The following is a 17,559-nucleotide window of genomic DNA, read 5'->3' as shown; positions in this document are numbered from 1 at the left end:
TAGACGCCACCATACGCAAGGCGTATAAGGCGGCACTCGGTCTCCTTGGGGGCATGAGCACCGAAAAATTCATGGCGCTGGGAGTCCACAACACGCTGGACGAAATAGCCGAAGCACAGAGAACGGCGCAACTCGAGCGTCTCTCTGAAACGAGAACCGGAAGACAGATATTGCGGGACCTTGGCCTCGAACCGAGGGAAGGCAAGCAGCAGAAAGACGTACCTATACCAGATAGCATCAACAGAAAGCTCAGGGTCTTCCCGATCCCGAAGAACGTGAACCCCGAGCACAACAGGGAGCGGAGGTTGGCGAGGGCCAGGGCTCTCGTAGACCTCCACGCCAGAGAAGAAGGCGCCGCCTACGTGGACGCGGCGGAGTATCGAGGGAACACCAACGCATACGCGGCGGTGGTTGTCGGGGCATCGACGGGTGCAACGAAAACCGCGGTGAGCGTCCGGACTCGAGAAGCGCACCGGGCGGAGGAGGTGGCCATCGCCTTGGCCGTTTCCGACCCCGGATGCACTACAGTGTTGTGTGACTCTAGAACAGCAGTGAAGAACTACGCCAAGGGTAGGGTATGTAGTGAGGCCGCGCGCATACTGCGCAAGGCCGAAGACATCGGACGCAAAAGTCCTGTGGTGATCAAGTGGTTTCCGGCCCACATGGGCAGTGACGTGTCGGAACGCGGAAACGTGAACCACAACGAGACGGCCAACTCGGCCGCGCGAGGACTAACCAACCGCGCGGCTGCAAGCACGGCCGACTCGGAGTCTTGGTCGCGGCGCAGTGCCAAAGACAAGATGACCACCTTCAACGAAATAGTGAAGTGGTACAGACTGAACAGACAGACTATGCCGCCACCTCACCCGGGGCTTACCCGGAAGGAGGCAGTGTTATACAGACAGTTACAGACGGGGTCCCTGCTCACCCCGGTGCTAGCTAAGCACATGTGTCCGAGTGTGCACGCGAGCGACATGCGTAGACTGTGCGCGAAGGAGAGAGCCACCGCGGCTCACATCCTTTGGGACTGTAGCGTAAATCCGCGCGAAGCCAGCGAGAAGACGACGATCACGCCGCAGCTAGAGGCTGCAACGAGGATCTGTGATCAAGAGACACAACTCAAGGCCGTCCAGCAGGTCTCGGCAGCTCTAGAGAGGCAGCGACCGAGCGAAACCGAGGAGAGGGGGGGCAGCACCCCCAAGAAGGGGGCGGCGGCCCTCTCGAACCCGCGGAAGTAGCGAGGGACGTAACAAAACCTCAAGGAGCACAACGCACGAGACTGACGTAGTGGCCGTGTCACGGTAAAAGCTTGTCCTCCCTGCTTGGAGGGAGCCTAACCGATTCTGCAGGCATTTTAAATAAAAGTTGTTCTCTCTCTCTCACTGTCACACTTGCTCTGTGGACACCCGAACCGCGCCGTAAGGGAAGGGAGGGAGGTGGGAATGAAAGTGGAAAGAGAGAAAGAGGAGCCGTAGTGGAGGGCTACGGAGTAATTTCGACCACCTGGGGATCTTTAACGTGCGCTGACATCGCACAGCACACGACGCCTCTTCGTTTCGCCTCCATTGAAACGCAGCCGCCGAGGCCGGGTTCGAACCCGGGAACTCCGGCACAGTAGTCGGGCGTCTTACCACTGCACCACCCCGGCGGGGCAACACTCACAATAGCGATACTCGCAAGCAATGTCATTTAGATTGTGTACCCACAGCGATTTATTTTTCACACACTTTCAGAAGTAAACCATTTAGCTAAATTTCATGTTGTATTTTGAGCTCATATATAGGTTAGTGAAGTCAATGCACTTCTAATTATGATTTATTTACAGCTATAATGTGCATTGTGGTGTTTTTTTTATATAGTAATAATTATACGATGTCAAAGCTATGCACGCATAAGATAATTGGTTCACAAGAAGGGAAAGGCACAGTATCTGTCACACTCTGTGGACACCTGAACCGTGCCGTAAGGGAAGGGAGGAAGGTGGGAGTGAAAGTGGAAAGAGAAAAAGGGGCGCTGTAGTGGAAAGTTTTATTTACAACTAACTTCGGTGATGAATTGATGACAAGAAGAAAAAAATGCTTACAAATAACTTCAGTGCAGAAATGATGACGAGAAAAAATGGTTTGAAAAAAATCCACGACTTCCCTGTCAATAACTCATTCAGCGCCTACTCAATTTAAGGTGCTTTGACACCTGCTGTCGCTGGCTTGATTAATGCTCTTCGGAAAGAAATGCAGACGAGTTGTTTGGTAAAATGCAGTTATTTCTGCAGCTATGGTATGGAGCGTGCTCTGGGCATCCAAGCTCGGTTTGCTGATTTTGCTTAACAAGGTGCAAAACATCAAGCAAGCTTTCAGACTGCAGCTCTGAAAGCATGTTGTGAATGACTCTTCGAGATCAGCCACAAATTTAAAAAGCTTGCTTGAAGGGTAAAGTAACCCACCACTGTCCTTTAAACGGGCAAGCTCAGCGATGTTTAAATTATCCGGTGCCTCCTTGGAGAGCAAAAGGAGGTTAAGACACCTTTCACAGCCCGTTTTTAGAATGCACTTTCGCGCTACATATCCAGCAATGTAAAAAGTGCAGCCGCTTGATGTCACAACAATGGAAGAGTGGTCAGGCACAGCTTTTCTGAGCAGGGCCTCGGCCGCCTCCAAGTTTCTCGCATTAAGAAATATGTCAATCAGTTTCTCCTTTCCAGTGGAAGTGTCCTGCTCACCAGCATCTGCATTCAATAGTGAGCTTAGAACAGCGAGCTCGCAGTTTCCTCATGGCACAGAGTGCGCAAGGTTGCTAAAGCTGAGACAGTTCACCATAGCAATGAAGTGCTGAAGTGTTGGGTGAGTATTGCATCCCGATGACTGCCGGTCGATTCCGAAAAGATGTTCCACTCGGTCTTGGCTCACCCTGCTAGTCATTACATATTTGAAGCCTATATGCTGTGTCAAATAGCTCAGCAGCGATAAGGTACTACATAGTGTTACACGCAGTCCAGTTACCTTATACTGACTAAAAAAGCCCCATTGCCCATATTTATGGCATTCCCACTCTGACAGAAATGACAGAAAAGAATTCAGCTTGTCGGCTGATGCAGAGTTGGGACGCAGTGCTTCAGCTGAATAGAGCGAGGTCATCACTTGTATAACACCATGGATGGTTCTGCAGTAGCAACGTTACAATGAGATGCATGTACAACTAAGAACCATTCAAATTGTGTTACGTTAATACAACATTTAGCTAAACAACAAAATGGCAATGGTTTAATCATGGTTCAACCGAGGAAGATGAGTGATAGCTCGGTTTTGCATGGTTTGGCGTGCGCTAGCATTTGTTTTTAGATTCTAGTCATTGAGACCTTTTAAGCATATCAGTTGCTGCTGTAGTGTGAATTTCTTTTCCTAATCACAATTACCTTACGCCACTTAATTAGGACCAACAATTAGCGCAGTTGAATCGTCCCCGATACAAGCTATCCATCGACGTATGACTTGAAAGTGCATGATGTTCACTATAGAATCGCAAGGTACTTTTTATTGGCAACTAGGACTTACAGTTTGCCCAATGCAGTGATACTCAACAGAAGTTATCCATCATTAATGACTTGCTATAGTGCCATAAAGTTCAATATTTATTAGTAATTTACCAATTAAACGTATTTAAATGAAACCTGCAATTAGTGTAGTGCAAGTAAATAATAAAGCATTAAGTTAGTCATGCGGTTATGCACCAGTTCACTATGGCACACTATTGTTATCGAGACTTGTTGCTAGGCAGGCTAGTCTCAGTTGATCTTGGCTAATCTTAAAGGTCAGGTTGACAAAACGAGGCATTTTCTTGTAACTGGAGTAGAGGAGTTATCATTCTATAATATGCAATACTTACTCAAAAAAGTGCACTGTCGCTGTTATGCTGCCGCACAGAGGCTCTAACTTGGCTTTGTGCAGCTGAAGCCCATAAATTACTTCTTCACTGAAGAGCTGGAACGCCAAGGAGACTCATTTTTTCAAAATTGTTGGGGTTCGTATGGCTGGATGTGATGCCATGCATGTCCTGCAGTGTAACATTGCTTCAGTTCAGCTCGAAAGCTTTGCGAATAATTTGCATTGACACCTGCAAGTAAGGGGAATCAGTAAATATTTACTGCCAGTTAGAATGACTGGAACAAAAATTACAAAAAACTATTAAAGATGTCGCTTTGGCAAATACTTACTTGGCCCTTTGGTGTTTGAAAATCCAAGCACAATAGCCGGTTTTTAAGGCACTTCGTAAGATAATTGGAAAGCCTGATATGAAGAAAAGTTGACGATACTCGTCTGCTCGACTGCACTTAATGTGATCCAAAGACGCCTTGATGCCCGTTATTGTCCACATCCGTCGGTTCCAACTTGCGACGTCTGATGTTACAAAGTCGACCTTAAGGCCTGCTTGTTTTCCAAATTATGGCTTCAATCACGATCTTGGTTAATATGCTGCCGCTAATGTTTCCTCTTGTTGCAAATGCTGCTAGAATTTAGGTCCATTTTCCAACGTACGGCACGAAAATCGGAACCATTCCGTAGTCGCATTGTGTGTGTTTGTCCTCAGTGGATGTAAACTTGCTGTGAGAGAGCTTCATTTCGTCGACAATAATTCCACCGTGGCATGCTGCACAGGGTGCGCACAGGTGCTTGAAAACCTTGAATACCATTGAATTACGGAAGTCTGTTTTCAAGGCCCTTAAAAACCTTGTATTTATGACTGGTCCTTGAAGATTCTTGTATTCCTTGAATACTAAATTTGAACTGGTGTTTTTCGTCATGAAAACGTTTTTGTTCCTAAAATTTTTATTCTTGGCTGAGTTCTGAATGAACGGCGGGGAAGGAAACGTATCGATTCTTAGCCTATTTAGCGCATTCTCGTTAGGCAGCTGGCAACACTACAGTGGGCGCGCGGCTGCGTCATCCCATCGCTATGGTGGCTAGAAGGGAGAGGTGGCGCTATAGGTGGCGCGACCGCGCATTCCGCCGCTTGGAGAAAACGCGCCTTCGGTTCATGCCGCCGCCACTGGTCGCCTCTGTGGCGCTGCTGTCAGCTCTTCGATGCATTCTCTCCGGCGCACGCCGGCGCGTTCGTTCTTGTTTGCCTGTAGATGCTGCTTGAGCTGTGGTGCTATTTTTCAACCGGCTTTGCCCTAGCTCAGGTTATCCTGTTTTGTTTGGTGCCTATGTAGTTTTTCTTGCCGAGGTGCTAGTGCGCGTATGTAGTACATGTGCGTACTTTTCTGTTTCTGTTGCGTTTAGAAACCCCCCGCTAAAAAAAAAAGTGAAAGAATCGTTGTCAGGCAAAATTACCTTCAACTGCTAAACAAAAAAATTAATGAAAGCATCGTTGTCAGGCAAATGGCCAGTCAATTGTTAAAAAAATTAATGAAAGCATTGTTGTCAGGCAAAAGGCCAGTGAATTGCTAAAACAATTAATGAAAGCATTGTTGTCAGGCAAAAGGCCAGCCAATTGTTAAAAAAAATTAATGAGAGCATCGTTGTCAGGCAAAAGGCAAGTGAATTGCTAAAAAAAAATTAATGAAAGCATTGTTGTCAGGCAAAAGGCCAGTGAATTGTTAAAAAAGATAATGAGAGCATCGTTGTCAGGCAAAAGGCCAGTCAGTTGTTAAAAAAAATGAGAGCATCGTTGTCAGGCAAAAGGCCAGTTAATTGCTAAAAAAAATTATATGAAAGCATTGTTGTCAGCGCAAAGGCCAGTCAATTGCTAAAAAAATTAATGAAAGCTTTGTTGTCAGGCAAAAGGCCAGTCAATTACTAAAACAAATTAATGAAAACATGATTGTCAGGCAAAAGGCCAGTCAATTGCTAAAAAAAATTAGTGACAGTATCATCCATGACCATGCTTCTTATGTGGGAGACCTGAGTGAGGCAAATGAAGTTCTCAAAGACTGTGGCATCGAACACACATCTGTCATCACTCAGGCCAGTGATTCAAGGCTGAAATTTTATATCGCTGGATATGTGGCGAAGAAATGCATCGCTGGCACAAAATGTGAAGACTGATGCAGACAACTCCTCAGTCTCACGCCGGAACGGCTCCAGATGCAGCGTATCTTAATTACCAGTTGAAAGTCAGCGCTCGTTGTGTCGTCTTCTAATCTTGTGCTCCCGTCCACGTTCCGCGCTGTTACCTCAAGATGCATAATCAACATATGCCCAAGCTGCTATTCTAGTTAATTACCAGTGCAGTTGACAGAGGCGGTCTTGTGTTTCCATCAACCAATCTAAACGCCCCTGTGACATCCCATGAAAACACATTTTCTCGCTGTTTTAGTGCGCGTGAAATCCGAACAGACAGCCTTAAGGCACGCTCACACTAGCGGGAAAACGCGCAACGCTGGACGTTCTCCGCGTGCCGCTTCCCGCAGAAGCCGGTTTTTTTCCCGCAGGCTGACTTGTTTGACGTTCCGCGGAGCGATGGGGTTGGGAGCTATTTTTCCCGTCCCGCCCCACATGAAAATGAATTTTATTTCCAGCTGGATTATGAAACCGGAAATGTTTCCAGCTGGAAATAAATTCAGCTGGAAATATTTCCAGCTAGAAAAGTTTCCAGCTGGAAATATTCCCAGCTGGAAGCATTTCTGGTTTCATAATCCAGCTGGAAAATTTTCAGCTGGAAATTGGTAACTTCTAGCTGGAGGTAGGTTGCTGGAATGTGGCTGTTTGGTCTTCTTGAAAAATGAAAACAGTTGTGATTTTCATGTAATACCATTTATTGGCAATGCATGCTTGAGTAAACAGCTGCAGACCTACATATCCTTGGACAATTTTCTCTTTGTGTCCTGAATTTTTTCACTTAGTGTGCGCATCACACTCTTCTTCGCCGATGACGTGTCGACGCCATTCACTTTACCCCAGTGGGCCAGGCAACCTGCAACAAAACAGTATATCCAGAATAGCTTTCCATCCTGAGGTAACAGTGAAAAACAAGAACGGGAGCAGAAGACGAGAAGACAAGCTAAGTGCAGTCTTCTCGTCTTGTGCTCCTGCACGATGCCACATATATTACTTTGTGGCCAACAGTCCCGAATAGTAGACTTGAAAATAAGCTTACCATATACAGCTTCCACCTTCACTGGAGTCAGCTGCTTTGCCGGTTCTTCATTGCTGCCCATTTTTGTTGGGGCTAGCCTTCCACTTATACTCCTTTTTGCAAGTGTTTCAAGGCCCCAAATTGCCTGGGCTGCTTCTCTAACCATAATAGTAGGCTTTTTGTTTTTGAAAAGCTTGTTAGCCTGCTCCTTGGTTATGAATATTTTGTTTTGAAGATGGAACTAAAAAAAAGGAAAATGCACAGATAATTATTTTGCATAACAGCCAGCACTTCCAACAAGACTGTAGTTTAAAAGCAGTATTCATGCATTTTATAGTTGTCTCAATGAGTGGCAATTGTATACTCACACGTCCATCAGGACACAGTGAGTAATCTTCATTGATGCCAGTCAAAGCACAGGCGGCTGTAATACAAAACACTAGTTCAAGATATAGTGCACACAGAAGTGATGACAGCGAAGTTCCAGACTTGAAATTAAAGCACACACAGGTTCTAAGAATGGTGCGTGCACCAAATTTAGCCATCAGCACATTTAGCATAACTAGACTGAAATCCTTCATTTACTTACACTCAGAATTTACTGCATTTTGCAGAGAAGTTTCTGCAGTGGTGTCGGCACCTTCACCTGACCATTCGTTTTGATCAGGATCCACGTCAGCATCTGCAAGATACAATAGACCATGTGACGACTCATTTAGCAAAATCAAAACTCAAGTTTCACCTTAACGAAGTGTGTATGTGACGAAATCAAAAAACTATCAGAAAAACTTGCTTACAGTTCATGATAGCCTCCTGGCCTTCTCCAATTTGTTTGTCGGCCAGGGTAGCTGGTGCTGCAACAGGGGTTGCTGCAGCCACGGGGACTGTGGCGGCCACGGGGGCTGCGGCGGCCACGGGGGCTGCGGCGGCCATTTGCACCACGCCTGCAAGTTTGAAGAGCACCAATAGTAGCCATCTTACCTTTTTGGCCCACATAAGTGTAGGCTCTCAAGCGACATTATTTTACAACTGAAGGCCATAGCAGCATGTCCATTAAGATTTTCTGCAGACTTACCATGCTGGCCATCTGCTACCTTCTGTAGCGTCTGCTGGACTGAAAAAAAGAACAAATTTTTAGAATACATAAAATGCTCACACCAATACAAAATCAGATGCTGAAGGTATGACTTACATGAATCCAACTGTTTTGTTATCTTGCTTTCAAGGAAAGCCACATGCTTGTTTAACGACGCTATGTATTCTTTTTGGCCATAGTATTTCGTTTTCCAGTGCTTCGCCTCCTTTTGGGCAGCCTTCAAATCTTTGGATGACACCAGGCTCTCATCCGAGCTCGAAGTATCAGCTTCGTCGTAACTCTTCCTTTTCTGCCAATGATGAAAGTTTTGAAACACCAAATAAGTATTGTGACATAGAACCATGTTTACAGCTGCAAGCTGCTGTAATACAGGGCTTTTAATTGAGTCAAGATGTTCTTATGCCATGTGTCAATCACAATAAACGTTGCAGACATTACTTTGATGAATTAAAATGTTATCCAAGACATTTAAGCAGAGAAATGAAGGGGAACTGAGGGGCTCGTTATTATAGAATTTAAAGGAGCGAACAGTCTACGAGTCCAAGGCAAACGTTGGGGATTTTTTTTTGTTTTCTTCTTAGTACTGACAACAGCTAATCTCATGATGATTTTTAGGGATAAAGAATATTAGATGCAAAGAGGAAGGCAAACAATGTGCCGATGGTGGGAGTTAGCCCCACTTCATAGAGGCACCTGTCAGTTGCCTGCAGTGTGTACACCAATGGATTAACTGCAATGTCATGAGAAGCCATTGATGTGACTGGTTCGACGGCCTTTTTGAGTGGCATTTTTTGCTTCTGCATTCTTGAGCTGTAATGCAACTGTAGCTCTCAATAGTCTGTAAGGTGGTACTACAAATTCAGAAACTAAAAAGCAGCAAAACTGACTAAAGTTGTAAGCATCAACTATCATCTACTATCGTAGGAATTCACCTCACCCTTTCGCTCAAGCTGCATGTTCCAGCAGCGGATGTAGCTGCATTGTTTGCCAACGTGTGCTGGACATATTTCCCAAGCACAGCTGAAAACTGCTTTTTTTTTGTTGTGGCTTGGTATTGCCGTCTTTTCTTTGCATCCTGAAATGTTACAGAAATGGTAAAACATGGAGTAAGGGATAATGCATACTCAAAAGCACTAACACATGCTCTATCGCCACAAGCACAATATACACCTTCTACAAAAAGAAGGTCACCTGTTTTGCAGCCTTCTTAGCAGCAGGCATGTCATCTTTGTCCTCAAAGTCAGACTTATTAATTGGAGGGACTACCACTCTTTTCTCTGCGAGCTTGTCTTCCATCTCTGGTCTTGACTCTGCAAGCAGTTGACACCAGGCAAGACACTATTAACCACTATTAACAGCTCAATCATCAGGGATAGGAAACATTTAAAAAGAATGCATATTAATGCTTATGTGCACGTAATATATCCCTGCACACTCGAAGGTGATGTTTAACAGATACATGCATGCACTTGCTATTATGCAGGCTATAAGGAATAAAATAATCGCGCGCGACCCGGAGCGACCGATGATCGCTTTTGCCACACCGCCTCATCGTGTCAGTCGATCTCACTCACTCTTTAACGATCTATTACGTAATTCCAAGCAATTCCGTATAATCCAGTAATAACAGCGAGCAACAGGAACCAAATTACAGAGATTTAAACTGCCAGAGTTTTACCTGGTCCAACTTATTAAATAAAGCCTGTGTTGTGTGGATCGCTGCATACTGACGGCATGCGGTCGCAGTTATTCACGATAGCAAAAACTAGGAAAAGCGGGCCTGTACGAAAAAGGTTGAACAATTTGTTCACTTACTGGCAAGCTTCAGAATTTGCACGACATATTCTCCGCTGTTCTCTTCGTCCTCCGGATCGTCCCAGTAAGCGCTGTATGTCTTCTTGTTCTGAAAATCTGCTTCATGCTTAGGATGGAAGTCTATAATAGCATCGGCAGGTATAATATGCAGCCGATTGTCTGTTGTGTCTTTGACAAAGCGCACTAGCGCGAACATTTCTCGGCTGAATTCGCACACACCGCTTGGGCCGAAAAAGTCACGAACGTCGTCGCCAACACTTCGACCACGGGTACCGAGAAAACATGCAACGTGCAACAAAGTATGGACGTTCAGGCAGTACAGGCCTGCATGTGCGCCACAAAGAAATGCGTAGCGCCACCTGGCGTTCGTGGCGCCAAATTATCATCTAGCAGACAATCTTGCAGAGAGCTACGCATTTATATCATTCAAACTATTTTTTTTTTTCATAAAATGCAAACCAACTTTTATTAACAATATTACAAACTAATAATTGTAAATTATGAGGCTTTCATTATTAAGAGGCTGGGGTCACTGACGTCTCCGCTTGGATTTTGGATTTGGATTTCTGGCTTGTAGCGCATGGCGCGTATCTCCTCACGGACCTCGAAAGCGCGATTGTGTTAGTGCGGGCTGATTCCTTGTTAACGCGTTTCGCGAACGGTTCTAACAGCCATCTAAAGCAACAACGTAGCTCGATTTTGATAGCCGATGGCTCCACGCATGAGGCGCAAGACTTATCTCGACCCAGACTCAAATGACTGCGTGCCAAAGGCAACGAAATGGCGTTTGAACACTGGTGCTTCGCCGCAACATCCAAAGAACGTTGCAGCTGCGTCAACTTCGCAGGACCCGCCGCAGGACAGCCACAGAAGTGTGCCTACGTCTCCCAGCAGTGAAGCACTCGATGCCGCAGCGCCATCGACTTCCCAGCATCTCGGGCAGTACCCGCTTCAGGACGACCGTACATCTTTGCCTACGCACGTGGGTGCGCCGCTGTCACCTTCACAGGACTCGCTGCACGATGACCAGAGAAGCGCGCCTTCTTCGTCCGAGTTCAGCAGTAATGATGAATCTTCGGAGGGGAGTTCCTTTTTTCAATCTCCCGTCGAAACATCGCCGGTATCTCCTCCATCACTGCAGAACCTACACGACTGGGTTAATGACGCTGAGCCGAGTCAACTTTTTGACGCGGAAGAGTTGAATGCCCCATTTATTGATAGTGGTAGTCTTACTAGAGGGGATGCATTTATGATGTTGCTGGATGTTGCCATTAAGCATGGGCTGTCGTGGACAGCGATTGAGGCAATTCAAAAGTTGTTAAACAATCTTTTGGGCAAAAAAGCATTTCCCGAAAGTAAATATTTATTTAAAAAGTTCTGTGGTGTGGAAATGTCTGACATTGTGTTCCATTTTTACTGCCCATACTGCAATTCCTTGCTGGTTGAGTCACATGGCAGTGCCGAAGAGCGAAGGAAGCTCCAAGTGCAGTGTACTGTTTGCCACAAAGCACATGTTGGGCATGAACTGATGCGAGATGGAAGTTTTTTTGTGAGTCTGCCACTACAGAAGCAACTCTCTACAATATTGTCAAGCAAGACAGCAAGCAACGCAGTCATGACCACCCTAAGGCGTGTACCCCCTAACAGTGGTGTTATGACTGATATTACAGATGGCCAACAGTACCGCTCAGTGCGTACTCAAGTAGGCATGAGTGAGTATGACCTAACACTCACTTTGAATTCTGATGGAAGTCCCGTTTTTAAATCATCGAAGTATAGCATCTGGCCTGTGCAAGTGACATAAATGAACTGCCACCATTGCTTCGTTGGAATAATGTAATGATGCCATTACTTTGGTATGGCAAAGAGCACCCTGACATGACATTGTTGATGGAGGCCTATGTCTCTCACTTGAAGAGACTCAACATCGAAGGCATCACATGGATTCATGAGGGAAGGCTTGTACGCTCAAAGGTATGACACCATATATATAATTATCATATATGGCTTCTCTTTGTGGTTTATTTTATGTTCTCACGATCCCTGAACCTTTAATAAAGGGCAGCTGCCAACACAAGCAGTGACAGTTCTCGGACATTAGAGGTAGGGGGAAAAAAGGAGAGACGAGTCAGAGAAAAATGAGCTTGCAGAATTTTCTGAAGTTCTGATGTTCTGTTATTTGAAATATCTGATCACCATTAATTTGTAAACATGCTGAGTTCTTCAAATAGAGATCCTCTGTCACCTTTGTTAACACATCAGCAAAGCTTGACAGAAACAAAGTTCAGGATTGCGTGATTATTTTACCAGCAGATTATAGAAAAGTTTATTTTGCAGGTGTGCTGCATATGTTGCTGTGCTGATGCTCCAGCCCGGGCAGCAATGCAACATGTTATCCAGTTCAATGGATATTATGGTTGCAGCTGGTGCTACCACCCAGGGACCAATGTAGATGGTAAGTATTTGCAGTGAATGCAAGTTGTTACTGTTTACTTTTTGTTTCTAAAAGGAGCAGCATATTCTTTGAAACTATTTACACTAGCTGGCGTTTAGCAGGGAAAGTTGAGAGGGCCAACCTTGAACACTCTTTGACGCATGAGATAAAAATTTTATTCAGAAAAGTTAGAAGGTATTGCTACAGGTACAAATCTTACTACGTACTGTGCATCAGTTTTTTGTGACCCAATATAAAAGGGACAAATGTTTTGCTAAACTTATTAGAAAGGAATAACTTTACTGGCCTTAACTATATATAGTAGCAATTTGGCTCAGTTAGCTACTTCTTAATCTTAGCTTTATAATTATGCACATATTTTATCGTTAGTGTAATCAGGTTTCTATGGCCATTGACTTGCTTCATCATTAGCACTTCTTCTGACTGGCTGTTTATGCCTGAAATGGAGCTGAATTGTGTGATTTTTCAGATAAGGACATGGAGTCGACAACAGCAGTAGAATCGCGATATTTTGCTTGGTATTCATAACAAAATATCATGTTTGAGTAATATATATGACAGCATAATGTCCATCTCGTGTTGAAGCAGTTATGAGCACCTGAATATAGTGTATAGTGGCTCATATCATAAAATGAATTAAAACATTGTTACATGCTTTAATGTAAGAATGCATCAACATTAAAAAAAATAATTCATAGCACTGAAAAAATGGGTTTACTAGCAATGATTCTAGGGAAAATTATAACACATTGCTTTAAGGGTCACAGTGTTTGTGGGCCTAATGAGTTGAGCATGGCCGAGAGCAGTGGTTATTCAGTACTAGCCCAACAGGTCTGCTGCCATCACCTGCACTGTTTTTCTGATTTCTTTGTGAGACAAGTCAACCCAGTAAAACCTAAGTTTGAAAGAATTTGCCTTCCTGCTTTTCATGGTGCTAAACCATTTAATGGCAGTATGATCAAACCCAATTAAAGCAAGTGTTAATCATGTTCTTCTGTTATAACTTCTGCAGGTACTGTGAAGTATCCAGTGACTGAGCCCTTTCCTGACCGAAGTGACGAGGAAACTCTGTCAGACATCCAGAGGTCCTACCACACCAATACCATTGTACGGGGGGTTAAGGGCCCAACTCCTCTTATAAATCTTCCTGGCTTTAGCCTCACTTGGGCTTGGTGCCCTGATTACATGCATTGCGTGCTGCTGGGCATTGCACGAAACATGACAGAACTCTGGCTGTCAGAGACAGGGGCTGATTTCTATTGTGGCAGGCCATCTTCAGTGGCAGTTATAAACAAAAGGTTATGTGGGATCAGAATGCCAGGGTGCATAAATCGCCAGCCGAGATCACTACTTCTGAGAAAGTATTGGAAGGCATCAGAATGGCAGAACTGGCTGCTGTATTACAGCATCCCATGTCTCACTGATGTTTTGAATTCTGACAATTTGCAACACTGGAGCCTCCTTGTTGCAGGAGTGTACATTCTCCTTAAGGACTCAGTTTCTAATGCAGATGTCGAGACAAGCTCCAGGTTGTTAACAGAGTTTGTTGTGACTATGCAGTTTCTGTATGGGGAAAGTGCTATGACGTACAATGTGCACCAACTATTGCATATTCCAAAATCAGTTATTCTTTTTGGCCCTTTATGGGCACATTCTTGCTTTTCGTTTGAGAATAATTCCGGTAAACTTCTCAAGCTAGTGACATCGGCTAATGGAGTTGCGCTGCAGATTGTTACACGACTGCTTCTGCAAGGCAGCCTTTTTGCACTAAAGGCACTGGCAAGTGAGCAAGCACTAGAGATGATATGCGAAAAAAAAGTGATCACACTGCTTGTGCTCTTGTCTCCTTGGGCAAGTCTAAGAGGCTGGATGGTCATTTTTATGCAGACCATGCACATCTGCAACATGCTGAAGCTGTTGAAATCAAAAGAGCTAAAGTGAATGGTGCCACAGTTGCAACAGAAAATTACACAAGGCACAAAAAAATTGACAATTCGGCATTGAAATTGGAAGATGGCACATACCTTAAAGCTCAAAGAATAATTTATTCAAAGGGGCCATCGGGCAGTGAAGAATTTTATGTCTTATCACATGTTTACAGTGCACTGCGCACAGATCCATGCAACCACATAAAGGCTGCAAGAAGGCTAGGCCAACAGAGGCTGTTCAAACTAAATGAAAAAGCACGTCCTTGTATTTATTTTTCTGTTGAGGACAAGGAGTATTTCTGTGACTTAGTAAATAGTTTTGAATGGTCATAAAAGTATTCCAGTAACAAGCAGAAAGATTGTTATATATTTTTTATATATTTGTGAATAGTTCAGAGTTCAGTAAAGCTACAACGAAAAATGACGTTTGTGTATTTATTAGTTTTGCAAGGTGTTATTCAGAATATATTGGTTTATAGTTAAGTTTATCCGGTTTAACATCCCAAGGCGACTCAGGCTATGACAGATAACAGTGTGGGGCTGCACACATTTCGGCCACTTGGGGTTCTTTTATGTGCACTGACATCAGAGAGCACACTTTCTTTTTGGCTCACCAAAAAGCGGCTGCCATGGCCGGCATTTGTATTACATTCGGCACGGGCGGCATTTGGCATCCTTGGGCAAAGAAGTCGAGTGCCCTAATCACGGTATGACCGTGACGGGGTTAATCGAAAATAGAGGTCCTAGGATTCGAAGCATGCTAAAATTGAAAGTGTATAATATGGCTGGTGAATTTAGTATTAAAGTCTATAATAACATTTGCACTGGATTAATGTCCTTCATATTTGTTCCTGCTGCTTGGCAACGTGAACAACCTTGCTAGGATCAAATGCACAGTTTGTCTGCAGAATAGCTTTTTGTTTCCTAACCTGTATGCTTTTCTTTATGTGCGTGATATGTTTGAGATGCACTGTCCTTATTTGTTACATGCATAGACTTTTATCACATTTCAGAGCCAAACGAGCATTGTGTCTTGCTTAAATTGCATATGTGCTTAAATCTAGAATTTTCCATGCCATTTTATAAACCTTGAACACTACTGTAACTATAATCAGTGCACAAATAAAGGTATCACCTTCATGTACCCATTGAGCTTGTCTTCTTAGCCGTTTGTGCTTTGCAGGGTTGTCCTACTTCCTTCAAATGGACAATAGTGGACCTATATGTACCATATTTTTGCATCCAGATATATTACTGAATTATCAAAGAAGCCGTTCAGTGTCTTTTTATTTGGCTAATAGGCCTCATTGGTGAATTTGTTACATTTCTCTGGCTGGATTTTCTATTTCACCAGGGAAAGTTTCAGCTACAAAATTTGATCTGGGAAAATTCCAGCTGGAAAATACCGTTCCCCACTAGAAAAGTTCCAGATAGAAAAATTCCAGCTAGGAAATTTTCCATTTAGAAAATGCCATTTCCAGCTGGAATTTTTCCACCTGGGATAATTTCCAGCTAGAAAAATTCCAGCTAGGAAATTTTCAAGCTAGAAATGGCATTTTCCAGCTGGAAAATTTCCACCTGGGATAATTTCCAGCTAGAAAGATTCCAGCTAGAAAATTTTCCAGCTGGAAATTTCTGTTTTCCAGCTGGAAAACGCCATTTCCAGCTAGAAAATCTTCACCTGGAATTTTTCCAGCTAGAAATTATTTTTTTCCAGCTGGAAAATGCCATTTCCAGCTGGAAAATTGCATTTCCAGCTGGAAATGACACCTTCATTTTCATCTGGGGCAGAACGGAGTAGCCAATCGGAGCGGAGCGCAGACCGTGACGTCAGTATAAGTTCATGACTCCCGGCGGCGGCTGCGCGGGCGAACAGAGCATCGCTGCGGTTGCTGTTCCAGCATGAACATGCGGCTTGAGGAATTTGAGCGTTTTTTGGAATGCATTCGACCCTACCGCTTCCTCTACGACAAGACACACGGCGACTATAAGGACACGGATCTAAAAAGCAACCGATGGGAATTAATCGGACTGGAGTTTGGCCTGACAGGTAAGGTTATTTCGTTGTGGAGTGTCTAGTATCTGTTGTCGATACAAGTGTCTGTCAGCATGAGAAAAACATTTTCTGCAGCTTCCCAGGCGTCCGCAAAATTTAGAAATGCAAGGGACTGTTGGCTGAAGATAGTCAGCGGCATTGACGCCACATGTCGGAGTGGGGCACCCGGCAACGGCGACAACGGCGCGAAAAAGTGGGCGCTTTTCCCCCTGATTGACGGCATGCTGCGAAGCACGCCGCACTACGCCAGCAGGTTAGTATACTGACACCTTTGCCGCTATGTCTTACCTTTTCAGTGTGAATATTTTTATGACTTGGTACATAGCCACAGTGCTCCAAAAGAGGTTCCGCTACCATTTGCGCAGTGGGAAGCTGTAGCAGTGATGTATGTTTCCTTCTTTGCTTGCCCTACTCGGAACTTTTTCAGCGCCATAATTCTTTCTCAACAACCCGTACCGCTTCTTTTCATGCACACCTTTTCGTTCGCACTTTCGAAACGCGTGCTTAGCCCCAATATCATTGAAAAGCTAGTTAGATTTGGGTCCGACCAGGCTGCGCTAGTGGCAGGCCATACTTAGCAGTCTCCGGCTCCATTTGTGCTTGCGGCACTTTGCTATTGTGAAGTGCGAATTTAAAACATTCTTTGATATCTCCCGGGAAATATTGCAAATTCCATGTTCTCATTTCGCGTCGTTTGAACGTTTACGCCTCGGAGAGTTAGAAGAATTAAGCATATTGCCTCACTGACAGTGCTGTAAACATGTTTATTTTTTTTTTTTGCACTTCAGGATCACGACAAACATACGAAAGAAAACCGGGTATGTATAGTTATAACCTGCAGCTGTGATCTGCATGCATGCTTGTATGCCTGAGCACCAAAATGTTCTTGTGTGGCGTCTGTTATGCAGACAATCACAGGGGCCGAGTCAACCGAGTTGCAGCAGGTTTGCTACCCCAGAAAGGTAGGCAGTATTGTCGGCATGTTTGGCTGGCAAACGTATGCAATAATTTCAAGCTTCTGATTGTATTTTAAGCAGTGTTGAGGCAAGGTGAGAGGGCATTTCAATCTTCAGTGGGCTTATTTCATGCAGTACTGACACAAGACAGAGCTGTCCAGACATGGAGCTTCTAGAAA

General features: G+C 44.4%; 2 protein-coding genes, 1 long non-coding RNA gene and 1 pseudogene across 6 annotated transcripts; 3 read left to right on the top strand and 1 right to left on the bottom strand.

Moving 5' to 3' along the window:
• Positions 1-6,629: 6,629 nt before the first annotated feature.
• On the bottom strand, positions 6,630-10,181 carry LOC146177996 (uncharacterized). 3 transcript variants are annotated; one of them, XM_084580693.1, is made up of 9 exons: positions 9,986-10,181; positions 9,362-9,480; positions 9,108-9,245; positions 8,150-8,459; positions 7,872-8,018; positions 7,664-7,756; positions 7,443-7,498; positions 7,096-7,315; positions 6,630-6,912 (listed from the first exon to the last, which is right to left on the bottom strand). In XM_084580693.1, the coding sequence occupies exons 1-9, from the start codon at positions 10,179-10,181 to the stop codon at positions 6,791-6,793; spliced, it is 1,401 nt and encodes a 466-aa protein (XP_084436819.1). In that variant the 3' UTR covers positions 6,630-6,790. The 3 variants fall into 3 exon arrangements, with proteins under 3 accessions (XP_084436819.1, XP_084436818.1, XP_084436817.1); XM_084580692.1 differs by having other exon boundaries at positions 6,630-7,315; positions 8,150-8,188; positions 8,267-8,459; XM_084580691.1 differs by having other exon boundaries at positions 6,630-7,315.
• Positions 10,182-10,506: 325 nt separating this feature from the next.
• Positions 10,507-11,795, top strand: LOC146177995 (uncharacterized). Its single transcript, XM_084580694.1, has one exon. It carries the CDS (start codon positions 10,695-10,697, stop codon positions 11,787-11,789), a length of 1,095 nt encoding a protein of 364 aa, XP_084436820.1. The 5' UTR covers positions 10,507-10,694; the 3' UTR covers positions 11,790-11,795.
• Positions 11,796-11,863: 68 nt separating this feature from the next.
• LOC146177994 (uncharacterized) lies at positions 11,864-15,606 on the top strand (annotated as a pseudogene). Its single transcript, XR_014701361.1, has 3 exons — positions 11,864-11,959; positions 12,323-12,440; positions 13,453-15,606. The product of XR_014701361.1 is annotated as an uncharacterized LOC146177994 (transcript).
• Positions 15,607-16,247: 641 nt separating this feature from the next.
• Positions 16,248-17,559, top strand: LOC146177993 (uncharacterized). The gene is made up of 4 exons (XR_014701126.1): positions 16,248-16,677; positions 17,213-17,242; positions 17,333-17,386; positions 17,516-17,559. It is a non-coding gene; the product is annotated as an uncharacterized LOC146177993 (long non-coding RNA).

This window comes from Amblyomma maculatum, chromosome 10 (assembly GCF_055883805.1).
Source record: "Amblyomma maculatum isolate TAMU_Amacu chromosome 10, ASM5588380v1, whole genome shotgun sequence".
Classification (NCBI taxonomy): Eukaryota; Metazoa; Arthropoda; class Arachnida; order Ixodida; family Ixodidae; genus Amblyomma; species Amblyomma maculatum.
Note: the sequence above shows the minus strand (reverse complement) of the source record. Positions and strands in the feature narration are given on the sequence as shown.

Excerpts from the sequence above, each read along its gene's own strand:
- LOC146177996 (XM_084580691.1), bottom strand. The coding sequence starts at position 10,181 with ATGTTCGCGCTAGTGCGCTTTGTCAAAGACACAACAGACAATCGGCTG. Across the intron at positions 9,246-9,361 it reads CTAAGAAGGCTGCAAAACAG|GATGCAAAGAAAAGACGGCA; the intron begins GTGACCTTCTTT and ends GTAACATTTCAG. Across the intron at positions 7,499-7,663 it reads AAATGCAGTAAATTCTGAGT|CCGCCTGTGCTTTGACTGGC; the intron begins GTAAGTAAATGA and ends TTTGTATTACAG.
- LOC146177995 (XM_084580694.1), top strand. The coding sequence starts at position 10,695 with ATGGCTCCACGCATGAGGCGCAAGACTTATCTCGACCCAGACTCAAAT.